This window comes from Miniopterus natalensis, chromosome 2 (genome assembly GCF_054644295.1).
Source record: "Miniopterus natalensis isolate mMinNat1 chromosome 2, mMinNat1.hap1, whole genome shotgun sequence".
Classification (NCBI taxonomy): domain Eukaryota; kingdom Metazoa; phylum Chordata; class Mammalia; order Chiroptera; family Miniopteridae; genus Miniopterus; species Miniopterus natalensis.
In genome coordinates, this window is record NC_142082.1 from 129,625,179 (window position 1) to 129,642,374 (window position 17,196).

Consider the following 17,196-nt stretch of genomic DNA (forward strand, 5'->3'; position numbering starts at 1 on the left):
CCCCAAAAGGTCTCCTTTTCTACCCTTCAGAGAGCTCTTCCCTGCTGACTCCCTGTTGTGGGTTGAATTTTGAGTGGTTCTCCCCAACTCTGCTAAATTCATATGCTACAGTTCTAACTTCTAGTATCTCCGAATGTGAGCTTATTTGGAAATAGGATTGTTGCAGACATAATGAGTTAAGATAGAGTCATACTGGAATAGGATGGGCCCTTTGTCCAATATGACTGGCGTCCTTATGAAAAGGGGACATTTGGACACAGACATGCACACAGGGAGAAGACCATGTGAGGATGAAGGCAGAGATCAGGGTGATGCTTCTACAAGCCAAGGACACCAAAGCTTACCAGCCATTCACCTGGAAGTTAAAAGGGAGGCTGGGACAGGTCCTCCCTCACAGCCCTCAGAAGGAACCAAGCCTGCTGACAGCTACTCTCCGACTCTGAGCCTCCAGAACTGTGAGACAATACATTTCTGTTGTTTAAGTCACTCAGTTTGTGGTACTTTGTTACAGCAGCCCTAGAAAATTAATACACTCCCTCAGGCTAAATCAGGTTCCCAGTTCTTTCTTATACCACCTCCGTCATAATATTTATTAAATTTGTAATTTTTTCTTGTCTGTCTGCATCCCATTTTTCTCCAAGCTCAATGAGACGTCAGCATCTGTGCTGTCCACCACCACACACCCAACATCTAGAATACATGGACTGTCCTCCCATTGGAACCAGAAATGTGTTACGGGACCACACACACCACTCCTCGGCAAGTCAGAGTGTGTGAGGACGCGTGCTGGCCGGCCATCTCAGCAGCCCTCCTTAAGACAAAAGGTGACGATTACCCACGACCTCTTTGGTTTGGACTAGTCTACCAGATTAGCTGGATGGTGTCTAATTGGGAGGCTGAGATAAGTTCTAGAATTAGAGCCCTCTGCCCCTGGAGACAAAGGCTTGGAGGAAGCATCTCAGTGTGCCTGCGTTTTCAAAGAAGCCACGGAGGATGTTCCTCTAGGATGGCAGCAGCAAGTCAGAAAGGGCGCCAAGCCCTTGGCAGGGGGAGGGGAGCCAACCAAAGGAAGACCGGCAGAGATGATCACAATAGCTGCGATTTACTGGATCTGGAGTGTCACTAGAATGCTTGACCTTCATTATCTCATCAACTCCCCACAACAGATACCTCACCAGTTAGTATAATTATTCCCATTTTACATGAGACAACTGAAGTTTGGGGAGTTTAAAAAGTTTGCCCAAGGTAACACAGTTAGTGAGTAGGAAGCCAGTATTTAAAACCAGGATTTGCTGCTATGATACTTTCGCAGCTTCCCAGTCTTGCATACAGTGTGCCCGGATGGCTTTCTTTCATGCTCTGATCATTGAGAAGCTGAAAAAATCATGTATTTTTATCAAGCAGTATTTACCAATGTTTGTTTATTGCCCATCTCCACCTACTAGACAGCAAACATCTTGAGACAGTAGGACTATGCTTCCTTGATATTTGCCTAGCCAAACTTAATTAGGGTTACATTCCTACTACCTACACAGGACCCTGCATATAGTAGGAGCTCAAAAGTGTTTGTATTATGAATGAATTAAATAAGCACTTATTAAATTAAATACTAATTGTACACCTGAAACCTGTATAATTTTCTTAACCAGTGTCACCCCAATAAATTCAATAAAAAGGAAAAAAAATTAAGCACTTGTTGACCATCCACACATACTCTAAAAGAAATTAATCAATGTTAAATCCCCGAGGAGAAACAAAATGGCGCGTAGATAACAGCTGCACCCGCCGCCTCCCGCAACCACATCAAAATGACAACTAAAATACAGAACCACCAGCACTCAGAGCCTCCTGAGATCTGGCTGAACAGAAGCCCCACAACCAGGGAGCTGAAGGAGCAACGAGACTGGGAGGAGGGGCGGAGACGCGGGCGGGTCGGGGCTGAATCGCAGAGACAGGGCCGCGGGCCCACACCCGGTGCTGAGGTTGAAACCTGGGAGGGAATCTTGGCGGTGGGGGTTTCCCGGAGGAGGGAGGGGTCCCAGCCCCACAGCAGGCCCCCAGCCCAGGGCTCCAGGCTGGGAAGAGACGTCCCCACAACTCCGGGCTGTGAAACCAGCGGGGACTGTCTCTGAGGGTCGCGGAGGCTGCGGGAGCCCCAGCAGCTCCTCCTAAAGGGCCCGGCACGGACTCACTCGGACGCTCCCTCTGAGCCCGGCGCCGGGCAGCAGCCTGAAAGGACCCGGGACACTCCGGGAGGAACTAACCTGCCTGGAATCCGGGCGAGAGCTGGAGGGGTGCCTTCTTCTCAGCCAGAAGAGCTGGCAGAGGCCGTTGCTCCTTCGGTGAGTCCTCCCCGCACACAGCCAGCAGGCAGGCGCCATGTTTGAATCACCAGCACCTGACTCCCACCTTTGGCCCCGCCCCGTGATTCCCGGAGGCCCCGCCCCTCCCCACCTGCAGCTCATCAGGCCATTTCCAGGGGCTTTTCTGCACAAGTGGCCTCTCGAGTCTTATGCTTAGGACTTTCCTAAAATCTCTCAAACAAGCAGCAGCGGGCCCCATACGGCTTGATAAGTGGCCCAGGCCTGGCACTAGCGGCAGCTGCATTGGCTCATAGCTTGGCCTCTCCTGGACACCTCTAAGCCCAGCACAAGTAGCAGCCAACTACGGTTTGCTGTGTAGCTCATGCTGGGTGGCCCTGGGCAAGGCACTGGCACAGGCTGACTTTGCACCTCCCAGGAGGCCCCAGAGACAGTGCACCTGGGGGTCAGACTCAACCACGCTGGATTACAACCCTACCACAGCCACGAGTGACACTCAAGGGGCGCACTTGGGGAACCAAAGCTCCACTGAAGTAAATCCTGCTCCACAGGGGCATCCCCAGCACAGAAGCTCTTTGACTGTAGCTGCAGCTGATCCTCACAGCTGATTGGCCTGGGGGTCAGTTCCTCCCAGGGATGCCAGCAACAACCAAGGCTCAACTACAACAGAACAGTGCACACAGCCCATGCAGGGGAGCCCCTAGAAGGTCCAGCTTAGGTGACTGGGGAGGCTGAGCCACTGGACCCTACAGGACACCTACTACACAAAGCCACTCTGCAAATTTCAGAAGACATAGCAGCTCTACCTAATACATAGAAACAAACACCTGGAAGCAGCCAAAATGTGGAGGCAAAGAAACATGCCACAAAGGAAAGAACAGAAGAAATCTCTAGAAGAGGAACTAAATGAAATAGATCTAAGCAAGTTAACAGATAGAGAGTTCAGAATTTTGGTTATAAGGATGTTTAAGCAGATGGTTAGGGAAATAACTGAGAAAATCGATAACATAATAAAGTACCAATTTGAAATGAATGCTACAGGAACTGAAATGAAGAATAATTTACAGGGGATCAACAGTAGAGTAGAGGACGCTGAGAATCAAATGAGCAATTTGGAACATAAGGAAACAAAAAACAGCCAACCAGAAGAGCAAAAAGAAAAAAGAACCCAGAAATATGAAAATAGTATAAGGAGCCTCTGGGACAACTTCAAGAGGCCCAACATTCGTATTATTGGGGTGCCAGAAGAGGCAGAAAGGACCAAGGAATTGAAAACCTATTTGAAAAAATAATTACAGAAAACTTCCCCTACCTGGGGAAAGAAATCGACTTTCAAGTCCAGGAAGCACAGAGGGTCCCAAACAAGAGGAACCCAAAGAGGCCCACAGCAAAACACATCATCATTAAAATGCCAAAGGTTAAAGACAAAGAGAGAATCTTAAAAGCAACAAGAGAAAAGCATTTAGTTACCTACAAGGGAGCACCCATACGACTGTCAGCTGATTTCTCAACAGAAACCTTGCAGGCCAGAAGGGAGTGGCAAGAAATATTCAAAGTGATGAAAAACATGGAACTACAACCAGGATTGCTCTACCCAGCAAAGCTATCATTTAGAATTGAAGGTCAAATAAAGAGCTTCACAGATAAGAAAAAGCTAAAGGAGCTCATCACCACCAGACCAGCACTACAGGAAAAGTTGAAGAGTATTCGTTAAGAAGAAGCTAAGAAACAAAAGAATCTGACGAACTAAATAGATCCAGAGACATTGACACACGTGCAACAGACGATCATATTTCAGAGGAAAAAGGGAAGGGGGGTGGAGGGTGAGAAGAGATTAACCAAAGAAGTTATATGCATATATGCATAACCCATGGACGCAGTCAATAACAGGGTGAAGGCCTGGGGAGAGGGTGGGAGGGAAGTGGAGTGGGTCAGTTGTGGGGGAAAATGGTATACCTGTAATACTCTCAACAATAAAGATAAATTAAAAAATTAATAAATAAATAAATAAATAAATAAAGTTAAAGCCTCCTTCAGTGTAAAACACAAAGTACTGGCCTGGGATTAAGCATTTCTCTTTTCCACTTTTCAGTTGTAGAGTCCTGCAGTATAGTTTTATTTTTTGTGAATGAAAAAGCATTCGTTGCCACCCTATGGAAAGTTCCCATCCTTAGTTGCCCAGCTGCCCTTCTCTAGATATCCATTTCCCCTCTTATAGCCTCTTATGCTCAGTTCTCATTGCGTTGCCTTTTGCATACCTGTTCCAATTTCCCTTGGAGTTGTTTTTTCTAAATCAGGAATTTCTTATTTTAGTAAAATCTCCAAGGTAATCAAAGAATATTTTCAAATTTAGATCATTCTAAAAGGTAGCTAATTTTAGACAGGCAGCAATTTATGACAGACTTGGGGATAACTCTTCTCTCCTAATAAGGAAACCGGAAGTCAACTGGTAGATGGACCAGCTGGATACAAAACTCCAGTTCTCCAACCAAGGTCATCTGAAATTTTTCTTTGGCAAATATCCGTTTGTTTCTTTTACTTGCCTTATCTTAAGCAGGCAAGGAGGGGACTGCCAAATACCAACTTAAAGAATGCTAATCACAATGCTGAACATGAAGAGTGAAGAGCACCAGGGACTGTTTTTGAAATTAGTTTCTAATAGAGTCTGAGGCATCATTATATTTCTAGGAAACAGCATTGCTGCCAGGTCGGTTTACAACAAGAGCACTCATTCTAGGTTCGAAAGCCCCACCCACAACAGAGCTGGTAAAACCCAGCACCTTTCACCTGGAGGCCATCCAATTTGTGTCCTCACTTAAAAACACAAACTCAGAAAATGAGAATACATGTGCAAAAAGAAGTAAGCAGCTGAGCTGAAAGTATTTCTGTCCTCTCTTTACGTATGACATTGAAGTTAAATGTTGCAATGAAGTTTTTAAACGTTGCAATGAAATAAAAATCCTATGCTGATCATAGGCTCTAAAATGGGAAGCTTCCAGGGGCAAAACTCTTGCAGCTTGTAATTTGATATTTATGATGTTCTATCGCCATCTCCTGGAAGAAAAGACCAAGAACACAAAAAAGGGTGCTGGGATTTCAGGCTTCAGTGAGGATCATTTTCTTCAATTCTCAAGAAAGATAGAGACTGCAGTCACAGAAGATACATACTTACTTGCATCACATTTCAGGTAAATTAACATAATGTTGGGTAACCCAGAAAGCTAAAAAGCAAATGTCCAAATGCTGGCGGGGTGTGGAGAAAAGGGCACCCTAGTACACTGCTGGTGGGAATGCAGACTGGTGCAGCCACTATGGAAAGCAGTATGGAGTTTCCTCAAAAGATTAAGAATTGATCTGTCATTTGACCCAGTGATCCCACTTCTATGAATATATCCTAAGGAACCCCAAACACCAATCAGAAAGAACTTATGCACCCCTATATTCATAGCAGCGCAATTTACAATAGCTAAGATTTGAAACAGCCCAAGTGCCCACCAGTAGATGAGTGGATAAAAAAGTTGTGGCACATTTACACCATGGAGTACTATGCAGCTGTGAAGAGGAAGGACCTTTTAGCCTTCGGCACAGCATGGAGGGAACTAGAAAGTACTTTGCTAAGTGAAATAAGCCAGTCAGAGAAAGACAAGTACCAAATGATCTCACTTATATGTGGAGTATAATAAACAAAATAAACTGATGAACAAAGTGGATCCAGAGACATAGAAGCTTAGAACAAACTGAGGGATCTCCAAGGGAAGGTAGGGAGGGGGATGTGGGTGGGGAGAGATTAATCAGGGAACTTGTATGTTTATGGGCATGGCCCATGGACATGGACCTTGGTGTGGGGAGGGCCTGGGGGTGGCATGGATGTGGGGTGGAGGGAATTAGTGGGTTAAAAGGGGACATCTGTAATGGTCTCAACAATAAAGATAAAGAAACATTTAAAAAATATATAAATAAATAAATTAATTAAATAAATAAATAAATAAATAAATAAATAATAAATAAATAAAAGATAGCTTTCTCAGGAAAAAAAAAAGCAAATGTCCAGAACCTCAGCATCAGTTATTCGAGAGCAAGAGATAAGATCAAACCTATGAGTAATGAGCTCTCGAGTTGCCAGTCCCCAGAGGAGGCCTGAGTTCTCCTCATTAGTGAAGAGATGTGAGATCCCATTTTGCAAGGGTCAGTAGTACTGCCGGAGCGCAGAGATACTACTAGAATCTTTTCCATGCTGGCCTTTGAATTAGTCATCCTTATCTTTGCTTTTCTTAGTCTCAGAATTTGGCAAAAGAGTTCTAAGGATTTTAAAACATTATTAATAGGACTAAGAAATTTTCCAGATTAACTCTTATTTCCAGGCTAACTTGTGTTGGAGTTATGTACACATATGGCACAAGCCCAACCAGGGAGTTAGACTGTTTGGCGTCCTCTACACGAGATCCCATCAGTCTTCATTTCTCATTTTGGTTTATATAACAAAGGATCATAGTGCAACACCTGAAACTATTACTTTAAGACCACACTTTAATTTTGATCATTTATATCTTTTCCTCATACAAGGAGTGAAAAACATCATAAAACTTTAGAGTAGGAAATATTTTAGTCCAACCACTTCGTAGTCGCAAATCATAAACTGTACTCACAGTCACGAGCATGGGAGGGGGAGAGGAGTGAACTCTGATTAACTCCCGCCAGTCACCACAGGGACAGTTTAACCATCTGTTCTTTCTAAACATGTGGCCCCCATCCCTCCCCAGGGTCCTGACTCTTGGGGAATTTCGCAGTTTATACAAATCACCAACATTCTAAAGTAGCCAGGAGTGGCTGTTTCCCCCATTATGCTTATTCACAAAACAGAGCATGGAACATGGGTTTAGGATTTTAGAGCTGGATGCACCTTTCTTTTACAACTGATAAAGGGATTTGCTGGTGATACCTCGTGACCTATTTTGGAAGATGGCAGGTTTGAACACAGCATTGAGTACGTCAGGTTTTGTTGTTTTTAATTCAGCTTTTCTTGGGGGCCCACCCTATAAAAAGCAGTGTGAGAAACTACTTTTTGAAAAGATCTAACTACTATTCCCAGAAGGTTGACTCTGGTGTCTGAATCTGGCTTCCCAAACGTCCCATAAAATGAAAGGAAAAGCATGATGGCCCAACAGAAAAATAGATACAATGAAACCTCCTCCTTCCCTGTGCTCTGCCTCTTGACAAAGTACCTCATATAACATGACACTTGGGGTTACCTGCTAAAGCCAGTCACATGGCAACTCTTTCCCAAGCTTGAGGGCCAGGAGGAGCCATGGCTTTCGTTACTGCCAAACTCCTTGAGGCAGGAACTCTGCCCATACAACATCGACGACAGAAACGCAGCATCCCGACCTCCCACAGAACCCACATTTGGGGTCAGAAGTTCAGTTTTCATAACTATCTATGAAATTGAAATGTTTCACCAGCCCACAACCAAATTCTTGGGAACTTTCCAGTCCATCCTTTCCTCCCCTTCCTCCCTCGCCGTGGAATCGTGGTTGCTTTGATGTTCGAGCAGTTTTGGATACCTTCCTGTTTATCTTCCAGCTATTTTCAGCTGAACACTTGCATTATTTGTGTTTAATGATAAATCCATGTAGCCTGACACTTGACGGAGATGTACAAGGTTTTGAGATGATCAATTCAGCAATTATCTTTCAACTTCCTGCAGACTCTCAACAAAATGAGACAGCCATGCTCTAACCTGTCAGTAAGACTACACCAAAGTATACCAAGGGGCTGGCTCCATACAATTCATTTCAAAAGTTTCAAATATATATATCTAAATTGGCACTGATCCTTTCCCTGTAGATTTCACCCATCTCTAATGAGTTGGTTTTAGGACATTTCTCATCTTCTGCTCTCCCGCCACAAACTCAGCTTCCAGCACACAGAACTACTTGCAAGTTTTCCCAAACACGCCAGGCTCCCTCGGGCCTCCATGCTTCATAATAAGCTCTTGCTTCTACTTCAAATGCCTTCCCTTTGACCTACATGTCTTTTAAACTTCAGCCGAGGAATTGCCTTCTCTTGTCTCTTCCAGGCAATCTGGAGTTCCTCACCTCTGTGCTCATACAGACCCTATACATACCTCCATCACAGCACCATCACAAGTTAGTAAAATTGTTTTCCCTTCCCACAAGCTATAGGTTCATTCTAGGAAATGATTAAGAGTTTGACCCTATATCCCAGCACTCAGGATTGAGTCAGTAATACAGCCAAGACTCTGCAAATGTCTGCCGAAAGGATGACCAATGATTGAGACATTAAGGATGGGTTTGCTTTCTGGTGGGACACAGCACTACGGATAGCCAGGACAATGGTTTACTGGCCAGTTCAGACAGGCAAAAAGACATGACCATTTACTCCCTCCCTCCCCCTCTTGTCATCTATCAGCTGTTCTAGAGAGCCCCACCTCCCCATCAGCCAACGTGTTAGACCCAAAACAATAAACCTTTAATTGAAGCAGGTCACAACTCCTCAGTTTTCCCAGCCTTCCTGGAGTACTGCTGACTCTCTCTGAAGTCCAGCAATGATCAGGCCACCTGTATGTTACGTAACTCAAGGGGTTCACCACTTGGGGTGCTCTATTCAAAAATAAGATATGGTTGCTGAAAGGTAGTTTTATTTACTTGCAGCAAGTAAAGGAGACTGGATTCACATCTAAAGCTCTGCCTCCCAGAAGGGAGGCTTAGCTATTGCTAACACTATCTAATCAATTGCATGTTGATTTCTTCTTTGTAGTTGGCAACTTTCATCTGGTTGAGTTCCTGTCAGCTCATCCTATTCATAGCTGCATCTACAAAATACTGTGCTACATTTAGCAAGAAATAACATTTAGAACTGCCCAGACCTTGAGACCCTTCTCTATCTATCATGTACTCCTGTGACCCGACCCCTCTAATATGCACTCACATAGCACTATGCCAAGTGTGCAGCTGACATTCAGGAATTGTATGAATCTGAATTTTTTAGTCATGGCCTCAGCGTGGATATCAGAACTTTTCTTCTTCTCCCAACTCAACTCACTAAAAACCTAAGCTTCATTATTTTGTCTCCTACAGTCATCTTTGTTATAAAGGCAGTTCTGTTTCTAAGATAGAAATTAGTCACTTCATATTTTAAGTTTCTCACTGATTCTGTGACGGCACCATTACTATGTCCAGGGAAAATTATATTCAGGCAGATCCCTTAACTTCTAAAGACTATGTAACAGAGGGAAACTCCGTCTCCCAAATAACATGTTTTGGCTCAATGTCAGAAATAATACCAAGCTGCTTAGCATAAGGATCGATGTGTAGTTTCCGATATTACTTATGATCTCAATATTCTAGATTATGAAGTACCAGCTTACTCCTTTTATCGATTTGATGATCTGTAGAGACTTGAAATACATAAGGAACAAAATGTGTATACTTACCATACTTCAAAATGTCAGTTTCTGTCCATTCATCACTAACATTTTAAATAGCTCCTCTTTCAGGAAATCCTTCTCTTTTAAGACTCCAGGTAATTATTTTACTTTCTATGATCTTAGTCTGATACTTTTGCCATATTAGAATAATAGAGTAATATTTTATCATTGAACTACATATTTTCCATTTCCTTTCTTCACTGTGACCGCTCTCACATGCCACCACTCAAGCAGGAGTTTTCTGTATGTACTGCCCTTATTTGCAATTATCAAAACCAGGAAATTGAGAAAGAATGGCTTCTTGTTTTGTTTTTTTAGAAGGAAGGGAGTTAATTTTTTGTCTTCTTTTGTTTTTTATTTCTGGAAAACTAGGCCTTAAGTATGGGAAGCCAAATCCTGGTGGACCTGGAGCACAGATTTTATACAATATACTCACAGTGTGATGATATGAGTTGCTACACCAGTCCTCAAATAAAATAAGAGTTTGTGCCTAGCTGCTGCAGCTCAGTGGTTGAGCATCAACTCATGAACCAAAAGGTCACTGGTTCGATTCCCAGTCAGGGCACTTGCACAGGTTGGGGGCTCAATCCCCAGTAGAATGTGTGCAGGAGGCAGCCATTCAATGTTTCTCTCTCATCAATGTTTCTATCTCTCTCTCTCTCTCCCTCTCCCTTCCTCTCTTTCTAAAAATCAATAAAAAAAATATTAAAATAAGAGTTTGACCGAAGAGTACAAAAGGGAGAATCAGAGGGGCTGTGACCACCTTACATAAACTGGAAGATCCCTGAGAAGAGGCCTGACCCTCCAGGCCACAGGCTGATTCCTGGGAGCAAGGGGGCAGAAAGACTATAGAAACTTCTATAAAAACCTCAGGAAGGTTAGGGGGAGATCCCAGAGCAGAAGGAACACTGCCCAGCTTCTCAGAGTATTGTCCATAATGGTATAAATCTTGTGGAGAAGCCTCATTTATCTGAAAACTGACTGTTGGGCCCAGGAAGTCCCACCAAAGTCCCACTCTGCATTCCCAAGCTTCCTGAGAAGTGTGCAGAGTGGCTGAGAAGCAGCCAGCAGCTCCAGAGGATGCAGAGTAAAGGGAATGGTCGTGACAATCTGATGTTTCAGCAGAATCACAGTGAACTCAAGTGAAGTGATGGCTGTAAGGGCTGAAGCCCAAGGGTCAGGTAGAGAGCGCCACACCTCTTCAAGGGACCGGTCAGGCCACAGAACTGCTATACAAAACGGCATAAACAGAAATTTATTTTTCAGAGTTCTGGAGGATGAGAAGTCCAAGACCAAGGTGTTAACAGATTCAGTGGTTAGGGAGGATTTGTTTCCTAGTATATGGGTGTCTTCTCACTGTGTCCACTCATGGTAGAGGGATGGGAGAGCCCTCTGGGGTCTCTTTTATAAGCACATTAATCCCACTCACGAGGGTTCCATCCTCATGACCTAATCACCTCCCAGAGACCGCACCTCCTAATACCATCATATTGGGGATTAGATTTCAACATATGAATTTTGTGGAGACACAGACATTCAGTCTATAGCAATCTCTTGGGAACTTGGGCCACCTGAGGTACCTCTGAGGAAAAGGGCAGAGAATTCTGAAAGAGATGGAGACTTAAACCAGAGCAAACTAAGCTACGTTGAATGGGAAAGACAGAGTTTTCCATTACCCAGTAAAAATAGAGGCTTGTGACTTGCATTAATTTTAATTTAATGAAATAAATTTATACTTGTTCAAGTGTATATTTATACTTTTCCAAGTCCTTACTCTATAAAAATGAAAACCTAATGCATTAGCATCATTTATTCATTCAACCAAAAATTGAATGTCTATTCCAAGTACTATGCTGAAAGCTAGAACTATAAAGATAAATAAGCTGTCATTAAGAAATGTATGGTTCAGTGCAGGAGACCCTAAAGTTACATGTGATAAGCACTATTATAAAGGTATATGTATTTGTTTCCTGAGGCTGCTGTAACAAATTACCACAGAGTTGGTGACTTAAGACAACAGAAATTTATTCTCTCATAGTCCCAGAGGCCAGAAATCTGAAATAAAAATTGTGGTGAAAACAATGTTTACTAAATTAATAAATCCATGGGGTATTCATATGTAATTCACACATAATATATAAATCTGTCCAAAATAAGCTTTAATAATTTGCCAATAAAAATAGAGTGATTTTTATATATTTAATATAAGTACACATAAAATACCTGAACTAGAAAATTGTTGCGATGAAGCTGCTGCTGAATAAAAACAGCATTTCAGCACAGCATTGTTTACTGTTTGCTGCCTGTTATCAATTGGATTTTTTAAGTGCTTGATTCTTTAAATAAGTTACTTTTTAAATCAACCTAAGCAGCCGACAATGGTATGAGACTTTTTAAATTTTTTTCAATTACAGTTTACATTCAATATTATTCTGTATTAGTTTCAGATGTACAGCAAAGTGGTTAGAAAATCATGTACCTTACAGAGTGCTCCCCTGATGCTTCAAGGACCCATCTTCCCCATACATAGTTGTCATGATATTATTAACTTTATCCCCTATGCTGAAATCTACATCTCTGTGACTATTCTGTAACTGCCAATTTGTACTTCTTAACCCCTTCACCTTTTCTGCCCAGACCCCCTGACCCCTCCCCTCTGAAAACCGTCAGTCTGTTCTCTGTATCTGTAAGTCTATTTCTACTTTATTTTGTTCTTTAGATTCCATACATACGTGAAATCATATGGTATTTGTCTTTGTCTGACTTATTTCACTTAGCATAATACCCTCTAGAACCATCCATGCTGTCACAAAAGGTAAGGTTTCATTCTTTTTTATGGCCAAGTAGCATTCCATTGTGTAAATGGACATAAGCTTTTTCATCCACTCATCTACTGATGGACATTTGGCTTCCATATCTTGGCCACTGTAAATAACACTGCAGTGAACACAGGGGTGCATATATTCTTCTGAATTAATGTTTCAGGTTTCTTCAGATATATTCCCAGAAGTGGAATAGCTGTGTCATAAGGCAATTCCATTTTTAATTTTTTGAGGAAACTCCACACTTTTCCACAGTGGTTACACCAATCGGCATTCCCATCCACAGTGCACTGGGGTTCCTTTTTCTCCACACCCTCGCCAACACTTGTTTGTGGATTTATTTATTTTATTATTACTTTTTTAAAATATATCTTTATTGATTTCAGTGAGAGGAAAGGAGAGGGAGAGAGATAGAAACATCAATGATGAGAGTCATTGATCAATCCCACAACCCGGGCATGTGCCCTAACCAGGAATCGAACCCCGATCGCCTGGATCCTAGGTCTATGCTCAACCGCCAAGCCAAGCCTGGCCGGGCTGTTTGTGGATTTATTGACAACAGCCATTCTATTCTGATAAGTGCGGGGTTGGATCTCATTGTACAATAACTTTTTTGGTAATCAAATTCTCTATATTTGGTTGCATTTTATTCAAAAGTATTGAAATCTTTTTTTTTTTTTTTTTAAATATATCTTTATTGATTTCAGAGAGAGGAAGGGAGAGAGATAGAAACATCAATGATGAGAGAGTCATTGATCGAGCCCGCAACCTGGGCATGTGCCCTGACTGGGAATCGAACCCTGACCTCCTGGATCCTAGGCCGATGCTCAACTGCTGAGCCACACCCGGCCGGGCAGTATTGAAATCTTTAATCAAGGCATTCAACAAATGGAAGACAAAAAAACTTCAGCTTGTGAAAAGTTTTAGGGAATTAAGGATATTGAACACAAAGCTTATAAACAGAGAAGCAACGAAATTTGTCCCTATAAAAGCAAGGAAGTGGACAAATGTAACAATATTAGTTCAAATGGTACACAAGGTTTAATTTTTTAATTCCATAATTGCACTTTGAAATATCTCCACTTGGGAAAAATCTTTTGATGGAACTCCTATTTTGATTGGACAAATAGGAATTCTGTTCCAGAATAGAGTGGAATAGAGTCAAGAAGCCTACACTTTTACAACATTTAAATTAAGTGAAATGTTTTAAATAAACATAAATAAAGACAACTTTCTTGATGAGCTTTGTCTTCTAAAACTACATGTCAAAGAAAGGTATACTGAGTTAAAGAAAAAATATCTGGGCTGAAATTTTTTCTCCTTTAATATATCAAAAGTAGAATTAAAAATATCCTCTATTTAGCAGAATTTGCTCTGAGATTATTAAGCACCTCAGTACCCAAAGAGAGAATATATTATCTTTACACCAGGTCCTCAGAGCTTGGAGGCACTGACCACACACAACTGGCGGCGGCGCAGGCCTGAGGGCGGAGTCAGCGAGAAGGGGCGGGGCTGGCGAAGGGGCGGGGCTGGGGCGGAGCTAGGGAAGGGGCGGAGCTTCTGAACGGAACCGGGGTTCCTCAGAGGCCCCGGGAGAGCGCGGATGGTCGGCCCGCGCTCCGAGGGCGGGGTCGAAGGCGGCGCGCGGCGGCCTCGCTGGCAGGAGACCGGAGTATGAAGGCCGCAGGCACAGAGCTCCCCGGAGCTGGCGGCCGGGGCAGCCAGGACGACGACGGCAGCCCGGGCGGTGCGGGCGCGGCGGCAGCCGGAGGGGCTCCGCGCGTCGGGCGAACGCAGCAGGCCTCAGGGCCGGGCGGAGACGCCGGAAGACCGGGCGCTGGGCTGCACACATTCTCCCTCCGGGTGCCGTTCCCGTCCCCCTTGGAGGCAGACATCGCCCGCGGATCCCTGGCCCCCGACGCGGAGCCTCACCGAGCGGCGGTGCGGAAGGAGCTCACAGTGAGCGGCGGCGTCCTGGCGGTGCGCTGGAGAGCTGAAGACTGTCGCCTGCTCCGGACTTCCGTCATCAACTTTCTGGACCAGCTTTCCCTGGTGATGCGGACCATGCAGCGCTTCGGGCCCCCTCTTTCCCGCTGAGGCTGGGCTGGGAAAAGGGGGCTGCGGCGCAGGTGGGACTCGGTCCTGGGTCGTGAACCTTCCCCCGGCAGGGGTTCCTGGTAGTTGCCGCTGCGTTATGGCGGGGCCCTGATCTTTTGCCTGTACTGGCCCTTGGGCACTGGTGGTGTCTTGTTTTGTTTGGTGCTCGAGTGTTTGTCCCTGCGGCAATTAAAACTGAGCTACTAAAAATAAATAAGTAAATTATGTCCTGGCCCGTGTGGTTCAGCTGGTTGGGCGCCGTCCCCTGCGGAAAGGGTGTAGGTGCTATACCCCTGCAGGGCACGTGCCCGGGCTGCGGGCTGCATCACCAATAGGGCGAGTGCAGGGGGCAGCCATCCGTCTTTCGATCTGCTCCCACATCATGTTTCTCTTTCTCTTTCCCTTCCACTCTCTCTCAAAATAAATTTTAAAAAATCTCTTAAATAAGTAAAATAGGGTCCTCAGAAAATTCAATTAAATGTCATTTTTTTTCCAATTTATACAACACAAAATCCAATTTTGAATGTTATAAGCAATCTTATGAAAAGTTTAGAACATACTGAAAAAAATGCATTATTTACTCAGAGAAGGAGAAATACAGTCATAGACGTGGACAGATTCAAATAGGTGGAGCCAGGCAGGCAGGGTGTCAGGCCCCCATCCCCACTTCTTCCAGAGCAGCTCAGCTTCTGTTTGCCCACTAGATTTCCAGGTAAGCTTTAATTTGAAGAAATGGTTCTCTCTCTAAAAATAAGCTTGAAAAACACTGCTGTGGGCAGTGTCAGGGACGAATTTTAAGCAGGGGAGTAATGATCAGTTTTGCATTTTTAAAAGTGACTTTGGCAACAAGGCAGGGTGAACACTTGTGAAAAGTAAGCACTGGGATCTGTGGGTTAGCACGAGCATAGAGGACTTAACTGTACTCAGATTCAATATCATGCCTTTGGCTTTAACCAAATGACAAAAAAATCATGTTTCAAAGCCATGAAAAGTTCTGTTTCTTTGAACAACCTAATTTGATTTCAATTACAAATCAACAAGAACTCTATTACATAATGTAGTGGGGTTTTTTGATGTAGCTGCCTGGATGCTCAGAACTAAATTAAACAGCTGTAGAAACTAATTTTTTCTAGCTACTTGCAATACAAAATTTTCCTCTAATTTGTTTTTTGTTGTTTGTTTTGCCTTTTTTCTAAATTGTCATTTTGACTATGTTTTGGAAGTACTGAATCTAAAGCATAAATAATAATATAATGATTGCTAACATTATATAGGGTTTACATATGCCAGACAATGTTCTAGACTCTTTGTATATATATTATCTCATTAATCCTAACAAAAACTAAGTATGGAACTCTCCTTGGCTTTGGGATTAGTGAATTTATTTATAAAACACTGGAGACATCAAATAACATCTGTTTCCATTTATCACCAGTATAAGCTTAACTAATCATCAAAGCATTAAAATAGCCAATTTCAGAAAATAACGCCAGTGAACTAAAAATTGAATCATAGAAGTCACCTGTCAACTCTCATATATAAAACAAGTATAAAATAATGATATATAACAAGGTTGTTGGGAGTTCCAATGAGAAAATTAATGAAAAGTCATGTTGAAATTTTTTAATTGGTAAACAAATGTTAGTTATATTTAACAGTTTATTTAAAAAATAAGTTATCCTGAAAAAGAGACAATGAGTAGTTCTTTGTTATTATCTTACCCCTCTCATGTGTTTCATTGGCGAGTCAATCTTCACAGTAATTTGGTCACTTCTCAGCACCTCCGCCCTGGTCCGGGAGACCATCATCTCACACCAGGGCCATTGCCACAGTCTTCTAATAGGTGTCCTGCTTCACATTCTCTTCTCCTCCACACCGCAGTCAGTGATTCTTTAAAATACAGTGCAGATCATACCACTCCTCTGCTTAAAATTCTCTAAGCAGAGTATTGATCTCTCAAAGATGTCCTAATCCCTAGCACCTGAGAACAAGTTCCCTTCCATGGCAAAGAGGTCTTTGCAGATGTGATTAAACTAAGGATCTTGAAATTATCCTTGGGGGGGATTATTCTTGATTTATCCAAGGGGAGATTACCCTCGACTTTCCAGGTGTAATCACAAGGGTCCTTAGAAGATGGAGGCAGGAGTGCAAAGTCAGGGGAGGTGTGACCCAGAAGGAGAGGGTTGAGTGGTGCCATTGCTAGAGGGGGGGCCCTGGGCCAAAGGATGCAGGCAGCCTCTAGAAGGTGAGAAAGTCTGGGAACAGATTCTTCCCTAAAATCCCAAGAAGGAAAGCAGCCCTGCCATCACTTTGATTTTAGCCCCATGTTACAGATTAAATTGGGTCTCCCCCCAAAAATATGTTGGAGCCCTACCCCCCAGTACTTCAGAATATGACCTTATTTGGAGATAGAGTCTTTACAGAGATAATTAGGTAAAATGAAGTCATTAGGGTAGATCCTATTTCAATATGACTGGTGTGTATATGAAAAGGGGACATTTGGACACAG

General features: G+C 43.2%; 1 protein-coding gene across 1 annotated transcript; it reads left to right on the plus strand.

Moving 5' to 3' along the window:
* The first annotated feature begins 14,239 nt into the window (after positions 1-14,239).
* LAGE3 (L antigen family member 3) lies at positions 14,240-14,914 on the plus strand. The gene has a single exon (XM_087813876.1). It carries the CDS (start codon positions 14,265-14,267, stop codon positions 14,685-14,687), a length of 423 nt encoding a protein of 140 aa, XP_087670002.1. The 5' UTR covers positions 14,240-14,264; the 3' UTR covers positions 14,688-14,914.
* The last annotated feature ends 2,282 nt before the right edge of the window (positions 14,915-17,196 follow it).